General features: G+C 39.8%; 1 protein-coding gene across 1 annotated transcript in view; it reads right to left on the reverse strand.

Moving 5' to 3' along the window:
- Positions 1–4,961: 4,961 nt before the first annotated feature.
- The window catches only part of CCDC60 (coiled-coil domain containing 60), a 67,346-nt gene continuing 55,477 nt past the window's right edge, over positions 4,962–16,830 (reverse strand). Inside the window, exons 9-13 of the mRNA XM_026075228.1 lie at positions 13,950–14,040; positions 10,854–10,976; positions 9,387–9,518; positions 6,628–6,817; positions 4,962–5,148 (exon numbers count right to left, since the gene is read on the reverse strand). Of these exons, the coding sequence (XP_025931013.1) occupies positions 5,050–5,148; positions 6,628–6,817; positions 9,387–9,518; positions 10,854–10,976; positions 13,950–14,040 (635 nt within the window). The 3' untranslated portion in view covers positions 4,962–5,049. The remainder of the gene's footprint in view (positions 5,149–6,627; positions 6,818–9,386; positions 9,519–10,853; positions 10,977–13,949; positions 14,041–16,830) is intronic.

Below are 16,830 nucleotides of genomic sequence, written 5' to 3' on the forward strand. Positions count from 1 at the left end.
GCAATGATATTTATTAAACCTCAGCAAAAAGAATTGTTGCTATTAATGTCTGAGGTGTCTCTAAGACACCAGCATGGTTCCATTAATTTACAAGACAGCAGAATAGAGTGGTGACACACAAAATTGAAATTCCAGTTAAAAAGACATGCCCTATTTTTGAAAACCCCTACAATGATTGTGACATTTATTTACAATAAAACAGCCTATCTCCAAGAAGGATGGAGATGTTTATTTTATAATCCCTATTTATAAGATGCTGCTTTTTATGTCTAAAATAAAACAGAGTGGGAGTACTGTTGCTGATATAATAAGATGGCTGGCATCTTTTCTATCATATTCAGATCTTTCTTATGAAAAAGAGAGTAGAGATGATAATTTCAGAACTGTTTTGAAGTGGAAGGAAAGGGTGAATGGTGAAAGAAGCATTATTTGTTATTTTATTTGATAAGTTTTCCTATGGCACTTGTCAGCCTAATACTCAAGCAAGTCTCAAGGAACAATAATTTCTTGCCTAGCTACTAGTGAGGCCCAGGAAATTGCTCTTATTTCAGTTTCATAGAGGTGCAACCTGAGGAGGGTCTGGCAGTGGGGAACAGGACCAAGATTCTCCTTCCATGAGTTCAATGTCTGAGATCTCCAAACATCCCTCCAGTGCACAAAGTGACCACCCCAAGCTTGCACAGTTCCTTTTCGCTAACGGAGTTTGAGAGCAACTGGCCTATTAGCTGTAGTAACTGTAAAGGACCAGAATGGAAGGGGAGGGAGGCTGAGCAGACAGAGCACTACCTCAGCACCTCTCGCTCTGTTGATGACAAACCACAACCACACACTCTGTTGACCTTTGCAAACTGCTAGGACTTTCATTGCCTCCATCTCCAAATGCATCAAATGGATTAGTTTGAACCTACCTTGCAAGAATATACTGGAGTAGTGACCCTAGAGAGAGAGTAGTGAGTTGAGAGTTTTCAGGAGAACCCATAGATAACTGAGTATTAAAAACAAACAAACAAACAAAAAAAAACCCAGCTTAAAAAGTACTTTTTTAAGCCCTTTAAAAGCTTAAAAACACTTTAAAAAGCTCTCTACTTGAGATCTTTTCTAGCAGTGTTCTTGTATAAGAAAAAGTTTTTCTCCCAGCTATCAGTCATCTACAGATGAAATCTACAACTTTGCAAACGTAGTGCATATTTTCTATGTTTCGCCCAAGCTGCAGAAATTTTTTTTTCTCCTAAAGCATTTTGTAGCAAGAAATTATAATTTCTATTAAGTTCTTCTTCCAACACTTCAGCAGCTTCACTCTGGATGAACCTGAATGGGACCATATGTCACCCCAGCCTTAGTTCCCACACTCACCAGATTTGGATCCAGTTTGCCCAACTGTTGCCAAAGGCACTGCAGCTTGCAAGACAGATTATTTATCTTATACTGGAGTAAGAAAAGGGGATAAATCATGAAGCACAAAACTCTTGGTTATAACAGACAGTTGTGGCTTATTTAAACAGAGGCCAGTTACAGGTTCTAACCTTCCTGACATCTCAAGGACATAAAAAACTCCTCCCATCCCAGAAACTCTTCAAAGCATAAAGGAATGTACATGGTTTTCCCTAAATCATATTAAAGGAAATTCAGCAATGTATTTATATTTGATGAAGGCAGAAAAATAATTTTTACTTAGAAGTATCAGTAAGTTTGTATGTTTGATCCATACAATAAAGTCTCTGTCTTCGCTGTAGTTTTCACTGTTCCCGACAGCAAGGACAAAATGCACTTGCAGATTTTGCTACTCCCACTTCTGACATTGTCTCCTGTATTTATCAGAGTACGTTAAAAACTGCAGAGTTGGCTCCACAGAGCACAGTTTGATTTGTTCTGGTACCAGTAGTATATACATGTTCTGTGTTTCACACAACTTGAACTAGAGCAGGTCTCTCAACTATGCAACATCTTGATACAGGAGACCCCAAGGGATAGCTCATGCAAGGGGAAAAAAAGAAAGGACCTGTGGGCCAAGCTGTATGGCAAGGCACTACCTGTATGCGCAGGCACCATGATGGTGGGGAGCCTGCGTGGCAGGGACACAGGAGCAGGGCATGCCTGATCACTGGATGGGGAATGTCTCATGAGGCAATGCTGTAGCTGGAGAATTCCTTACAGCAAAGCTCTTATCAGCACAGAGTCCGGCTAGGAGACCAAGGCAGTGTTGTGCCAACTTCTTTCCCTGCCTGGAAATTCTGTATCAAGCACAAATGTCTGCTATGTCTGGGCCATGGACTTCAAAAGCATGAGAGAGGCTCTATGTGATGATGTAAGGGGTGGCAGGGCAAAGGAGGAAGCACTGAATGAGGCACATACAGCTGAGACTATACTAGCTACAAGCCACTGTTCTGGCTGTTTCTGCTTGTATCTGGGTGCAGACCTCTAATCTCTCATTATTGTTTCAGTTTTTGAATTGACATATAAAGACTTGAGTAGGGATACGGATCTTGCCTGGTCAGTAGCGAGGAAACCATAAGTTTGTCAGCAAGCAGGAAGAGGGAAGCTGCCATCTTGCTCCAGAGAAGCTCTTCTCCACCTCAAATAAAAAGAAGCAGAAATTTTTTTGTTAGGTTAACATCAGGGTAGGAGAAAAGATGATCTAATTTCTTTCTAGAGGAGTCCCCCATGTTACCAGGGGGCAGCAGGAGGGAGATAGAAGAGCCATTGTCAAACTGAATCATGCATAAGATATTTCAAACCCCACAAAAACTACATCAGAGGCTCCTAACATTCAGCATTGGCATCCTGCTTTGGGAAGTCAAAGAACTGCACAGACATTAGCTAATTACATTTGACACAATCATCTCATCTTACCTCTGGGCAGACACTTCAGTTTACATGCTTGGCTGGTGTAAGGTGCTGATTTCAGCAGAACGGCTGATGCATTCCAGCTGAGAAGAGTCCCTCTGTTTCCATATCTTACATGTAAGGAAAACTTACAACCTTCTCATCTGCAGTTCTATACGGTGAGGAAGGGCCAAGGCAAAGGTTTATTCTTGTGTAATCACAGTTCAGCTAGGAGCTCCCAAGCTGCTAAATTATGATTTCTTTTTGTTTGCATGTAATATTAGCTGTCACCACAGGGTGACACAACAGCACAAGGATGAAGCTTGATCAGGGTGAAATGATCCCAGAGCACAGCAGAACTAGGGTCTCCCAGAGTAAAGAGTTTTGTACAATACTGGAACAGTGATTCTGACATTTCTGGGAGGCAGGGGGCCATTGGTGTATGCGCACTCTTGATCTGCACATGTGCAGCAACTATGCTGCATTCTGAGTGCATTGGTTTTACCTAGCTTGTTTTCAAGGGCATGTGGAGTGGGCATGTCTGGATGTCCCATAGCTACTGCCCCAGCCTGGCTACAGGACAAATTCCAAACAAATCTCCAAAATCTTCCAATGCCACCTGGACAAGATTTTCGAAGACAAAGATATGACATGTCTGCAGTAACCTGTCGGGTACACTGCCCCAACCACAATACAAGCAATTTCTACAGAACTTGTTCCCATTACCTCCTGCAAAATTAACTGAAACTCAAGGATTCCAGGGAAAACAGACAACTAGAAAGTGATGGGGCAGGGTGGTGGGGGTACGAACTCTGTTTGTACTGCAGCTCTCTATCCTGTCTCAAAATCATGGAAAGCTGCAAGGAGGTTACAGAAACTGAGGAATACAATGAACACATGGAGTTGAGGTCTGACTGGTCAGAATGAGACCTCAGGTACTGATCCTGCTCATCTGGTAAGAGCACTGCCACTGATTTCACTGGGCACTGGATCAGTCCTACAGAGTTTGCCACTGTATTTGTTTACAGGGTAAAATACAGCTTCATTACCTGTAAAAACACTAGGTTACTACCACCATGTATGGAATGAGAAGAGCGGGAGCACAACGGAGCTTTAAGGGCTCACTTTTCTCTGACAGCTGTAACTCAAAAGAAATCCATGTTCTTAGCTCTTTTCCATGAAAAACATTTATATCTTGCTAAAGGAGGAGAAGGAGAAAGTAAACAAAATGAGGCCATTAGTCAATAATGTATTACACTTCAATGGTCGCTGTTCTCATCTGGACCCTGAGCTTGCATTGTTTCCCCACAGTATGTGGCTGAAAAACTAACTGCCTTTCTGCCCAGCGGGTCCTCTAGAAGCTGTGGCAGGTGGGTAACCAGCTCATGCTGATCATCAGCCTCGGAGGTCACTGGGTCACTGATTCCATTGCCCAGCAATTGTCACCCACCATGAAATAGATGGTTAAGCCCAGACAGGTTCACAAAGGTCATGCATTTAGCACGGTCTCTGAATTCAGGAATCACTCTACTGTCTTACCCAGCAGAATAATAACAAACATATGCTAAGGTAGTCAGGGGAAAATACATCTTTAAGTGGAAACCTTGAAAATGAATCTAAGGATGCTTAGTTTTTCTATACTGATTTTAATAAGGCAAGAATTAAGCCATATTCACAGATTAACTTTACAGAATAAACTCAATGCAAAAATAAAACACCTGAATTACAAAAAAAGAATCAGTTCAAAAAGAATTGTCCTAAAGCTTACAAGCACCCTGTGTTTTGAATTTTTTTTTTTAAAGGAGAGCTAAACTGAAGAGCAGAGACAATGGTATTTAGATATGGAAATCAGTATATTTGTACTAAGAAGATGCTACTGTTGTCATACTGTACATACTGCTGGAGGAATGTTTGAAGAAAACACCTGACCTGTGACTGAGAACTCAAATTTCATCCTACATGGTTAGGTGAAGTTGAATTTTGATTGTATGTCCAAGACATCATGCAGGAGGGAGCACCAGTATTTAGCTTTTGTTTCGTATGGCTGACCACAGCAAGTGGAGCACTGTGGAGGGACAAATTTCAGGTGTACAAGGATGGTCAGTGGGATTTTCTTAAGTTAACTTCCCTTTCCCAGTTCTCCTTGAGGCAGATCTCAACGGACAGTGGTATTCTGCTTGAAGCCAGAAAGCTGTCGCTAGAAAACCATCTCATCTGGCCATTTGATTAAAAGGTGGAGGACTGTGCACTGAGAGGGGTTATTCTTGTCTGAAACCACTCGCTGAAATCCTCTTCTGGCATCTGCACAATACTTTCACGTATAAACTGAAACAGAAAAAGGTGTTTTCCTGAGCATTTTATTTATGTGTAGGGGAGAGAGAAATCATCAACCAGATGTGCTGTGGGACAGTCTGAGCATGGTGACAATGGAATAACCATACCAGCCTCTGCAAACAGTTAGTATAGTGTTTTTTATCACGAAAATAAAGATGAAAATAGGAGAACATTTTCAATGCAACTCTCAAAACTATTGGATTTGCTCTAAAATAAATTAAAAGCAAAACTCTACAACCCTGAACCCTTCAAAGTCAAGTCTGTTTTAAGCTTGCAGCTGTCTTCTACCTACCATTGAACTAAACACAGGAAAGCAACCTGAAGTTCAATAAAAGCTTCCTTTGGAACCTGTGTCTGTCTTTTGTCAGTATCGACCAGTTCATATTCAGTGATGCTCTTCTTGCTCCTAAAATGCTACAATTTTCTTTATCTATTCCAGTCAGAAGGAACACCAAAGCCCTCATTCCTCTGTGGTTCTTTTTGAAAGACATGTAAATAGGCAGATAGGAGATTCAGCAATGCTCAAATCTTTTTGTTTTAACTGTTACTATATAACTAATATGAAGGAAGAAAATGCAAACGGAACAAAATGGAAACAGCAAAGGCAAACATTTAAAAGGAATAGCAAGCAACATAGATTTATATACTGAACATTAAGGTAAGGCTCCCTCACTGGTTAATGACTACGCAAATTAGGGCAGACATCAAGAAAACGCAGGTAGTCTGATCTCTACACCTGGAGTGCTAAGGCTGTAAGGCATGATACACCCAGTATATGCAAGATACACAGGCATTGTAACCTGCTGCCTTTCAGAGACTTCTGTTGGTCATGTAGCTGAGGAAAGAACTGGGATGAGAACAAAAAACACAAGGTGGCATCATTGCCATTTTCTAAGTTAAGTTACCTGGTTAGACTACTATGTATAGTAGTATACACTCTAAATGTATTCTCTTCTCTTCCCTTCCTTCTTCCCTCTTTCTTCTATCCTTCTCTTCTGCAAATTGCTTCTAGAACTACAAGAGTTGAGCCCAACTTAAGATCTTGAGAAGCATATTATTTTTTACATGCTGCTGAAGCAAAACAAACAAATCTGCAGAGTTCCTAGATCAATGGTGTAATACATTATTTGAATAGCTGGTGGATGTAACCACTGGGAATGACAGGCCTTTGCAGGGCACGAGTACTCTCTTAAAGTATCCTAAAAATTTATGACAGATGTCACTTTTACTCTGGCAGTAAATAAATCAACAATGACATGATAATAAAATGATACTGAGTAATAATGCACTAAATAATGGCTTTCTTTTGAAGAGTTTGAAGTGCCTTATAAAAGATGACTATTACTATCTTCATTTAGTGAGATCCCAAATGATTTCATCTCCTAACTTCACACTGCATGAATTTCACCCACGGGTGTCTGCTTTCCCCATCGTCATCACACAGAGTACCAAGAACTGGACTCTTCTCACCTCCACAGCTGCAGCAATTTCTGGAGAACACAGCTCCCACACTTGGAGATCAGCCAGAGCCTTAAGAAATGCATCAGGACGAATTCTCAAGCCAGGGTTCTTGCCAAACTTTTCCAGTTTCTTTAAGATTTTCTGTACATAATGGTCATTCTTCACAGACTCTGGGAGTCTGGCCAGCAATACAGGAAACCTTTAGCAGAAAGAAGAGCAGCAATGAAAGAGAAGCCTTTGGAACAAATTCTTATCTGGTGGATATTCTGGGTTTGCCTGGCATTTCTGCTACTTCACCACCTCCATAGCTTACACAGGAAAAAAGGCTCTTTGCAATACTCAGTGCAAGTCTCAGTGAATAATGCAAAAGTGCTTTATTTTACCAGACTTGTGCACTGGCATTAAAATAGATGCTTCTTCATCATTCATTTGAATTCTGGATGACAAACTTGGGTATAAAAGCAAATAATAAAATCCTAACAAACGTTTCCATTTTACTACTGATTCGTCCTCTTCATCTTTCCTCTTTTTATTTTGTTTAGCCTCTGAGGATTTTCCTATGCAATCAGTGCCTGATCTGACACACTTTCTGATTCTCTTTACTATTCCCTTTTCCTGTGCTATCATTTCTCCCCTCTCTATGTGCTGACATAAATTTCACTGATGTGAGCACTCTGTAACACACTGTCTTTGCCTTTTTACTCTGAATATAAAGACTCAGAAGGAGAATTACACATTACAATAAAAATAAAACTCTTGTGAAAAGACTCCCATTTTTTTTTAATGTTCTGTGTAAATTCTGCAGTATTGCTTTGACAATCGTGGAGACCGATGCCCCAAGCCTCTCCAGACTGTACATGATTGAGGCATGCTGTGGCTTTTCCATTGCAAAAGGCTGAGAATTTGGCAGCACTTCAGCAGAAAGCGCTGCCTCCCCCCCCAGTTCAGGATATACTTTACTGTGCCAGTAGAAGAAGGATGAGGAATTTCCTCCTTAGACCAGTGAAAAAGGAAACAGGTCTACAGTAGGGTCAGTTCTGAACCTGAGTGTGCACTGCTGGTGCAGCTGTATAGCCAGCTCATTACCACTGGTTAGGTTACTGAGCTTACATTAATTGTGTCACACAGAGGTCTTTTATAACCCATCCATTTCTTAACTTCCTTTTCAAAGAAAATATTTTAAGTTCACTGTGCTCTTATACCCAGTGTGCACAGTTTATATTATTTCTGGCTTTTCTCACTTTATGAGAGAAATAAAACAACCAGACTGACAGCATATGCTAGTAATGTGCCCCTACTGTGATTCAGCTCTCTGGGCAAGGCAATGTTTGCATGAGTATGGGAAAAAAACAGCCTTCCTTTAAATGAAAAGTGGCATGGTGAAAGCAATTTCTCTGGCACCACTTTGTCTCTCCACAAGGGGGTTGATCAGTCAGTCTGAGATCTCATCTCTGCATATCCCTCACAGACAGCACTTTGCAGCACAGGCCTGGCACAGAAAGCTACACCCTTCTACCCATACTGGCATGGTAAGAGCAAGCCAGCCTCCTTACTGTGCAAGCACAATTTTCATTAGGAAGGGACAGCAGACTGATGCTACTATGCTTGCATGGGAAAGTGAAAAACCATATCAGTATATTCTCCTTTATACTCATGGAGCTGTGTCCACATTAAGGCTTCTTCTAGTTTAACTATCGGTGTAAAAGCAAAACACATCGACTCCAGTTACAAGGCTTATATACATGCCAGATCTTAAATCTGATGTCAGCTGGAGCAAATATGCTTGACAATTTAAACCAGAGCTTTTATAAGTAGGCCAAGACTAGTTTCATGACTGATATGTTCTTGGGTCACCTGCATTTTGGATCTGAGATAATAAATGGACTTTTAGTTATCTAAATAGAAGAAGGACAGAAGCCCCCTAGCAAGAGGAACAAAAGAGGGTAGACTAAAAAAACAAAAACAAAAAACCCCAACACTTTGGTGCAGCTTGAACTCTCTGTAATCCCATGTCCAAGGAGTTTTCAGTGACAGGGCAGTAGGGAACATGCTGTGAGCTCACTAGGTATTCTGGTAGGCCATTTTTGGCTTGTATATCAAGACTGATCACTGGATACAGTTAATACTCTTTCAAAGATAAAACACTAGAACTCTGCAAAATAGCTGTACTAGGAAGTATTTAGGTGATTATTCTTTTTGCCCCTGTAAGTGTTGCAATACTATCCACATGCAGTTCTTAAAAAATGGCAGAGAAATATATATATTTTTTAACATGGTCGGACAGCTATCTGCAAAGTCTTCTCTGCCATCACTTTTAGTACTGTGAATATTCAGTTCAATAGCAAGTTGTTGCATATCTAACCTTGTTCACTTATACAGTATCTCTCATCTTCAGGGTCCAGTGTGTTTTACATACTTCAGGGATGAAGAAGCCTCCTAAAAAGCTGCATGCTGGGGAGGGTGTGAGAATGCAGGGACTGAGCACTTTTGCCTGATAACACTGAAAAGAACTCTTCCTTATCCCCTTTCTTACCACATCCAATTGACCTATTTGCTGAGCAGGCTGAAATCTGATCCTAGAGATCACTCCTGAATTTTTCTTGCTACCAGCTTGAAAAGCCTGCATTTCAAGTAGTCATTTCAATGGTTTCTAGTGATACTTTCAATTTGAGGTAAAAAAGAAAAAAGAAGAAAAGCTTGTTGCACTAGTGGCAGAACTCTGGGACCCCGACTATCTCAGCAGAACTGAGGTCTCTGTGCTTCCTTACCATTTGAGTTCATCTTCACCATGTTCTCTTTCAGMTCTCATGCCCAACTGTCTCATTCTTTCCAGGTCTCTCTTAAAATACTTGATATGCTTCAAAGCCTGGTATTTTTGACAGCATCTCTCTTCCTGCCTCCTACAAATAAACTTAAAAATTAAAATTGTATTTTAAACATCACCATTCTTATTGATAGTTATTTAGGAAGATACTAAGAAAGGTAGAAAACAATGAATGAAAAGATCATATGTTTAGTTGTGGACATTAATAACTTTTGCAGTGCTCTGCGTATATTTATATTTCTACAAACTTATTAAAAATACTTATGTTTTATATCAACTCTAGGAGGAAAGTAAGAAACAAATTTCAGAATCAGAACATTTAAATTGAAATTCATCTTCCACTTTCTATACAGTATCCACTGCTTAAAAGCAAAAAGCAGTGCTGCACAGTAATTTAGGGTAAAGTATTATCYGAAACACAACAGAAAAGAGGTGAAATTGATGGCCTGTGCTGGAACTTTTACCCAGAGATTGGGCTAATGTATGCATTCCTACAAAGAGCACTACTATGTTATAAGAAAAATAAACAAATATTTGCTTTTCTTTCCAATAAATGACTTATACTCAAATGCTGATCACACACAATATGCTTGTGAGGCTGTATGGAGCATGGCTAAATAGCTGCAAGTAGTACGTTTCCATCCGACTTGTCCTTCCATACTGCGGATGCTGGAATGACTTAATTCCTTACCCAGGCACAACAGCACCTCAGGGAAGAAAACAAGGAACAAGGCTCCAGATAAGGAAAGCTTTTGAGACAAAAAGTACACAGATGAGCATAAGAATGGAAAGAAGAAGGAAGAGAGAAGGGAAAGAAGACAGTGTCTATAACACTCCTCAGAACAGTAATGTAGACAAGGGTCTCAGGTCTGTTGCTTATTGAGATGAAAGAACTTGCAAAAATATCACAGATGATGTTTCTGGACAAAAGGAAATAGCTGACAGACTTTGGCTGGTCAACAAAGTAGAAATGTCACTGATCTAGGAAAAGGCTGTTCTTCTCTCCTTGAGAGAGGACTTTGCAACTGTTACTATGAGAAGAGTCCAAGTAATTTTGAAGAACAACGTAGTGATCGCTGAACTGAAAATATAAGACAGCCTTATGGATTGCACGTGGACTGAATTTATTATTCACTCCTTGGGTGAAAAGGATTATGACATCCAGAATAAGTATATCCACAGAAGTAGTTCAGAAATATCCCAAAACACTACTGTAAATATTTAACCTGTAGTACATTTTTTGTACTTGGGCAGTCATAAAAGTTTCTGAACCATCCCTGTTATTGTTATTTTAATGTCACTCCATATAAACCACTAGATGCATCATTAAAGGCCTGAAGGCAAGTCCTAAATCTGGTCAGAAGCAAGGTGTGTAGTGTTTTAAGGGTCATAGAAAACACTCTGTTCTTACCTTTCAAGGCTCTCTAGGGTGTCATGTAAACAAGAAGCTGCTTCTTCACGTACTGCTGTGAACTTTTGCCTCATATCAGCACACAAATTAGATTTGCTTTTAATAAAAGAGCTAATATGGCAGCTGCAAGTAAAACAACACAGAAAACTGGAATTAAGCATCTTCTGGTAACCATCTTGTGGAAACTGTCTGTGTTGCTCAGAACACACAGTGACATGAACCCAAGTACCTCAGCTTTCAGATGCCTAAATTTTGAGATCTCCTTATTCACAGTAAAAATCCAAATGTAATCATTTAGAGGGTTTTTTAAATTCATTAAATGTATGAAAGAACTGCCTTCAAATATTCACCTGCATCTCAAAATGCATTTCCTTGTGACTATATGCATAATCTGTTTATGTATGTTCATCGTTGTGAACTAACAAGGGTCTGAGATTTATTGGTAAAAATGTTTACAGAAATGAATTTTCATCTTGAATTCTTAAATATTCATGAAAAGCAAACGTCAAGTTACACATTCATTTGTGAAACTCATAATATTCGTCGCATTGGTTCCTGATAAATCACCCAAAATCAGGGAGCAGGAACAATAACTCTGTATAAATACAGATTGCTAATCGCAAGTAATACCAGACACTGTGAACAGGCCAGCTTCTTTGATAATAAATGTTTATTACTTCACAAGTTTTACCTAACATGCAACTGTGAAAGTTTAAGCGCAGCAAGGCTGTGGAAAATGCTCTATACAGTATGCCTACCCATTGGCTCTTTTCATTTGCTTTGGACCCTCCTGCTCTTTAGTGGTTGCTGTGGTTGTTCCGTCTTTCCTTTCAGTCACAATGAGTGAACTGCAAGGGAAAAAACAAACAAATTCTGCACACTACACTGTGCAGGCAAAGACTTTGCAAACTGGGGACAGACAACTTCATAGCTATGGCATCAGGCAGCTTTTCTTGCCTTGAAAGCAGAAATTTTGATTTAGCTTTCATCTTGTTAAAAAGAAGACACAAAAAAGGAGGAAGAATTATTAAGGTAAACATGGAAATCCAAGCATATAACTCCCAGTTACAGTAACAGGAAACCCAAGGGAAAATTCCTTTGCGCTGTATTGGAATATGCTGCAAGGTTTCCCTGGCCTGTCCCCGTCTCACTGCAATAAAATGCTCTCTGGCACTTGCATGCTAAATGCTTTCCACACATGAAGCTGAGTTTATACAGCATACAATGTACTTCAGACACACATTCCTATCCTCATCCCTACCATCTGGGCTTCTGCTCTSCTGATGTTATGCTCTCTTGCTCCTTAATGATTGCCATGTTTACTCTGTCATCCTTCTGAGCCATTGATAGCAAACTGTAAGACAAGATAAGGTTTAAAATAGTGTACAATATGCCTTCTTCAGAATGTGAGATGTCCTACAGGTGCTCATGAAACATTCTTAACATGACAGACTTACTGGAGCTATCCAGGGACAAAATTTATTATTAATGTTTTCCTTGACCTCAACCCCAGGGAAAAAATGTTTCTGCAAAGTCTAATTAAAAGARTGGTTTGTTGTGCTGATTCTGTTGCTGTGGAAACTACCACAGAACCAAGTAATGTCTACTTAATTTAGGTGACATGGAGAAATGCTAGGAATCAAATTGAAGAAATAGTTGGGACATTATTTGTTACTTCTCAGACAGAGGGCCAGCTGCAGTAAGATCCCTCTTCTTTTGGCAGTTCTAGTGAATCTCCAAAAGTGGATGATGGAAGATAGAAGAATCTGATTAGCTCCATTATTTACTTCTTAGATATTCAGTACAGTGATATTAGCAGCCTAATAAGGATGGCAGACAGAATTCTTCTGTGAGTTGTCGTCTCCTTCTATCTGTAGATAAATGCTGATAACTCTGGATTTAAAAAAGACCTCCTGAGGAAGCTCTTTACAAATACAACTATTATACCCAGGTCTCATCTGCAGGTTCAGATTCTAGACTACATTCAGTCAATAATTATTTGCCTGTTAGTTCTGAAACATAATTCTTAATGCTACATAGATGAATGCCTGAAAGAAGAATCAGGGTAATTTTTAGCATCAAAAAGACTCAGGACTACAAAGTCAGTTGCAGTAGATAGCCTCTGACAAACCCTTCTGACTTCTCTCAGTCTTAGGTGTTTTCAGAGTGCAGAAACTTCCACACAGCCAGAATTCCCCAACTTCTTGTCAATAGCAGGAAAACACTGGGTGTAATTTATTTGTGTGACAGTACATGACATATTTCACCCAGGAAGAGGAGTGCCTCATGTTGCATGAACAAACCTCATTCTTTTAAGGTATTTCTACTTTTTATGCCCTCACACCAGAAATGTTACATTCTCTTGGTCCTTACATACCGTTATGCTTGTTCTCTCATTCTTTTGATGTGTTGGCTGTAAGCTACACCACAAGATAACACTCTTGGAACAGTTCAAAATACGTCTTCTCTAGCACATAAGCAATGTTGCTGGTCGTGACTCTTGGAGGAAAAAAATACCTTCTTAAATGAAGGTGAAGGTCTTTCAATTCAAAAATCTGTGGCTCAGCTCCTTAGATGATGTGCAATGGCAGAACTCCTCTGATTTCAGTGGAATCATGCCAGATTGTATCAACTGAGGTTAATTTAAGCGGCCCTCCATTTTCAATACAAAAATTCTGAACAAAATTCCTCTGTACTAATTGCTTTCTCTAGGAAACATTTCTCCAATTTGGAAACAATCAGGAAACACAGTTAATGTAAGTTTAGCTGGAAGTGTTATAGAGATGCTATTGAAAAACGCAAGGGTAGAAACAGAAACAATTCTACAGGAATTAGACAGAACATCTCTTCTTTCTACAAAGCTGCTGGAGCATAAGATCTCTTCTTTTTGCAAGGAGCAAGATTCATGGGGTATTTTCCAGAAAATAAACATTGCTTGCACAGCAGTAACATGGACTATTCTGCCACCCATGCCAAGAAACATCAGTGTCATCTGAATTCACTGAATGTTGAATTCAGCTGTTCTGAAAAAGTGCCTAAGCTCTGTCCAGGTAAGTTGCTTCTCCTAGTCATTCAGAAACCCAACAGGTAACATACCATTGCAGTTCAGTCTTCTTAACCATATCTTCTTCTTTATAGAAATCTTTTGACACCTCTTCATGTGTTATCTGGATTAACTTCTGCAGGGCTGATAAAAAAAAATTCTGTAAAAACATGCAAACTCAATAGTGAATTCCTCCTTTTCTTCCAGAAACAATGCCACGTACACTGGCCTGAATGAGACATCTTAAAGAGATCTGCTACTTAGTACTTAAAAAAAAAAAAAAAAAAAGGTTTCAAGTTGGGCACCCAAGTCATTAATCACTGTTGAAAGTACAAGCTTTGCTCTTTCATTTGTGGAAAAAAAATCAAGTAGACAGTATTAAATAACTTTTACATAGTTGTTTATAAAAACAATGCATTAGGAAAGCAGGTAGCTTTGAACAAACCATGCAGAAAATCCATTTTCAGTTCCTACATTTGTGTTGTTAGCATTCTGTGGGCCTAGCTGTCAAGTCTTCTGAGTTTCTAAGTCTACCTTATCACTATACCATTCTTTCAAATGTCATATGGAATTTAACTGGTTTAACATCAACAACCTCTCTGTGTYTCTTTATTATTATCTACTAAAACTCAAAACGTGTCATCAAGAAGTCCTTCATTGGCTACACCTTCCAGGTTATCCATTTTTTTTCTTTGAGTTGATCTCTCTCACTAATACTCTTTACGCTCTTTCTGCCTTCCACTGTGATGTGAGTGCTTATATTGTCCTCTCCCTTAAATAGCTGGAAAGACAATCTAACTCACTGTTTTGCTTCAAATTCACATCTTTGCTTTCTTCCCTACTGTTGTTCCATTCCTGCTTTGATACCAAACCACTGCAGAGAAACTGAGATGCTCTGTGCATTATTCCCTCCAATCACTCATGCGCTAAAACAACCGCCACAGCTGGTGTGAAAAATTCTCATGCTAACTGCCTAATGCTAAGCCACCCTAGGAGGTGGTAAATATGGTCTTACATGCTAGTAAGTGATATTTTACTGAGCACTTAACACCTTGAAACTTCAATCTCGAACTTCAAAAGGACCTGCTCTTGTATTTTTGCGGAGAACCTTATACAGTGTATTAGAAAATGACTGCTGAATATTGACTGTGGTAAATGATGGCACAGACTATTTCTAGTCATTAACAATACACATTTAGATATATACTGTAAGTTTATAAATGTAAGACATGGATGGAACAAGTTGAGTAGCACCTAACGGGCTAATATTTTAAGAAACAGATGCTTATAATGGAGATCCTCTAATAGCTCCAGCTTCAAGAGTGCCAAGCTCCCAGGCAGAAACAATCTCAGAGTGCGATCCTGTATGATACTGGCTATGACACTGAACCTCCTCGAGCTCTAGAGCTGAGAAGCCATTTGAATACAAAGGTGTCCCCACCATGGGGTTCGGAAACCGGCATCCCTATGGCAGGCATCCTCTCATCAAGCTGGGCTAAGACTGCATACAAATCACATCGGTTTCTTGGCAAGCAATGTCAGAGCCCTTCTAAGAACAACCCAGTCTTCTCTTTCTGGGTAGCATAAGGGTGGATGGGATAGCTGGACATCTGAAACCCACCTAACTGCAGAAAATGGCAGTCTGGGGGAAGAGGGCTCTTCTAAGCACTGGCTGCATTTGATGCTTTCACCAAAATCAGCAGAGTTGTCCCAAATCTGAGGACAGTCCTATTGGCAGATTTTGGAGAGAGATGACAGCAGGCAAACCAGGGCTAATGCCACAGAACTATCGCTCCTCTTTCTGATTGCTATCAACAGAAATGGAGAAACATTTTGTAGCTTTAGAACCTGTTCCAATTTTCCATCTGGAAAGAATGGGGAAACGAATGCTCTTCAAAATATTTTTGAAATATTGACCTTCACAGCTGGGAATTAGTCAGGCATTAATTAGAAAAAAGGAAAAAACAGCAAAGACAACTGTAGTAATTTCACTTGACTGCAATCTGCAGCAATTGGGCTTGTGATCCCCAGCTCTGCCACTGACAACCTGTATAAGCCTGGAAAAGCTCCTTCATTTCTATGCCTTAGTTCATCACCTGTGAAATAGGGTGAAAACATCTACCTATTTTGCAGGGATCCAACAACAACCAATCCATCGATAAGACATTAATCAACTCCAAAGAAAAGCCTCAAATTCAGGTATAAGGTTGCAAAACCTTTGACTGATTAGATGGGGACTGAACGATAAATGAGACAACCTCAGCGGTGCCCTGTTGCTATACCACAGCTGCGAGGACTGCAGCTTCCACATTCACCTTTGTGATCACAATGCAGCGTTCAAAACTTTTTTGAACTAATACAGGTCTGAAAAACTGCACTGAAAAGGCACTGAAAGGCACTGAAAAAACAAACTCGCATGAGCAGACATTCCACAGCAGCAGTCCCAAAATAATAGTATCTAAATTACAGCTGAGCAAAAGGCTTTACATACACTTATGAATTCTTTCCTTAAATTAAAATCTTTCTGTAAGAGTCACGCTCAGATGTATCTACTGATTAGCTGCCTGCTACAGAATCCTTTCCTACTTTTGATATATATATGCGTGTGTGGGGGTGAGAGTTGTGTGTGCTCTCAATATTACGTCTGCACGAGTTATATGGAGCTTCGTGAATTCTGAATATGAAGCTACGAAACAACTGACTTCTTGTAATCCATTTCTGATTTGTCCATGAAGCATCCTATAATCAGAATCCTGTATTAAGCATGATCCTAGCAGTTACAGAATTTGTTATCTAATCCAACCCTTGCTACAGAATTGTTCTGCAGAAACTAACTTTACATATTTTTTAGATCTAGGAACATAACACTTGGAGGGACCAGGCTGGTAGCCCAGGAGAGCCCCCAGAAATCACAGGCAATCATGTAACTGATGT

Source organism: Apteryx rowi, unplaced genomic scaffold (genome assembly GCF_003343035.1).
Source record: "Apteryx rowi isolate R43461 unplaced genomic scaffold, aptRow1 scaffold_40, whole genome shotgun sequence".
Classification (NCBI taxonomy): Eukaryota; Metazoa; Chordata; class Aves; order Apterygiformes; family Apterygidae; genus Apteryx; species Apteryx rowi.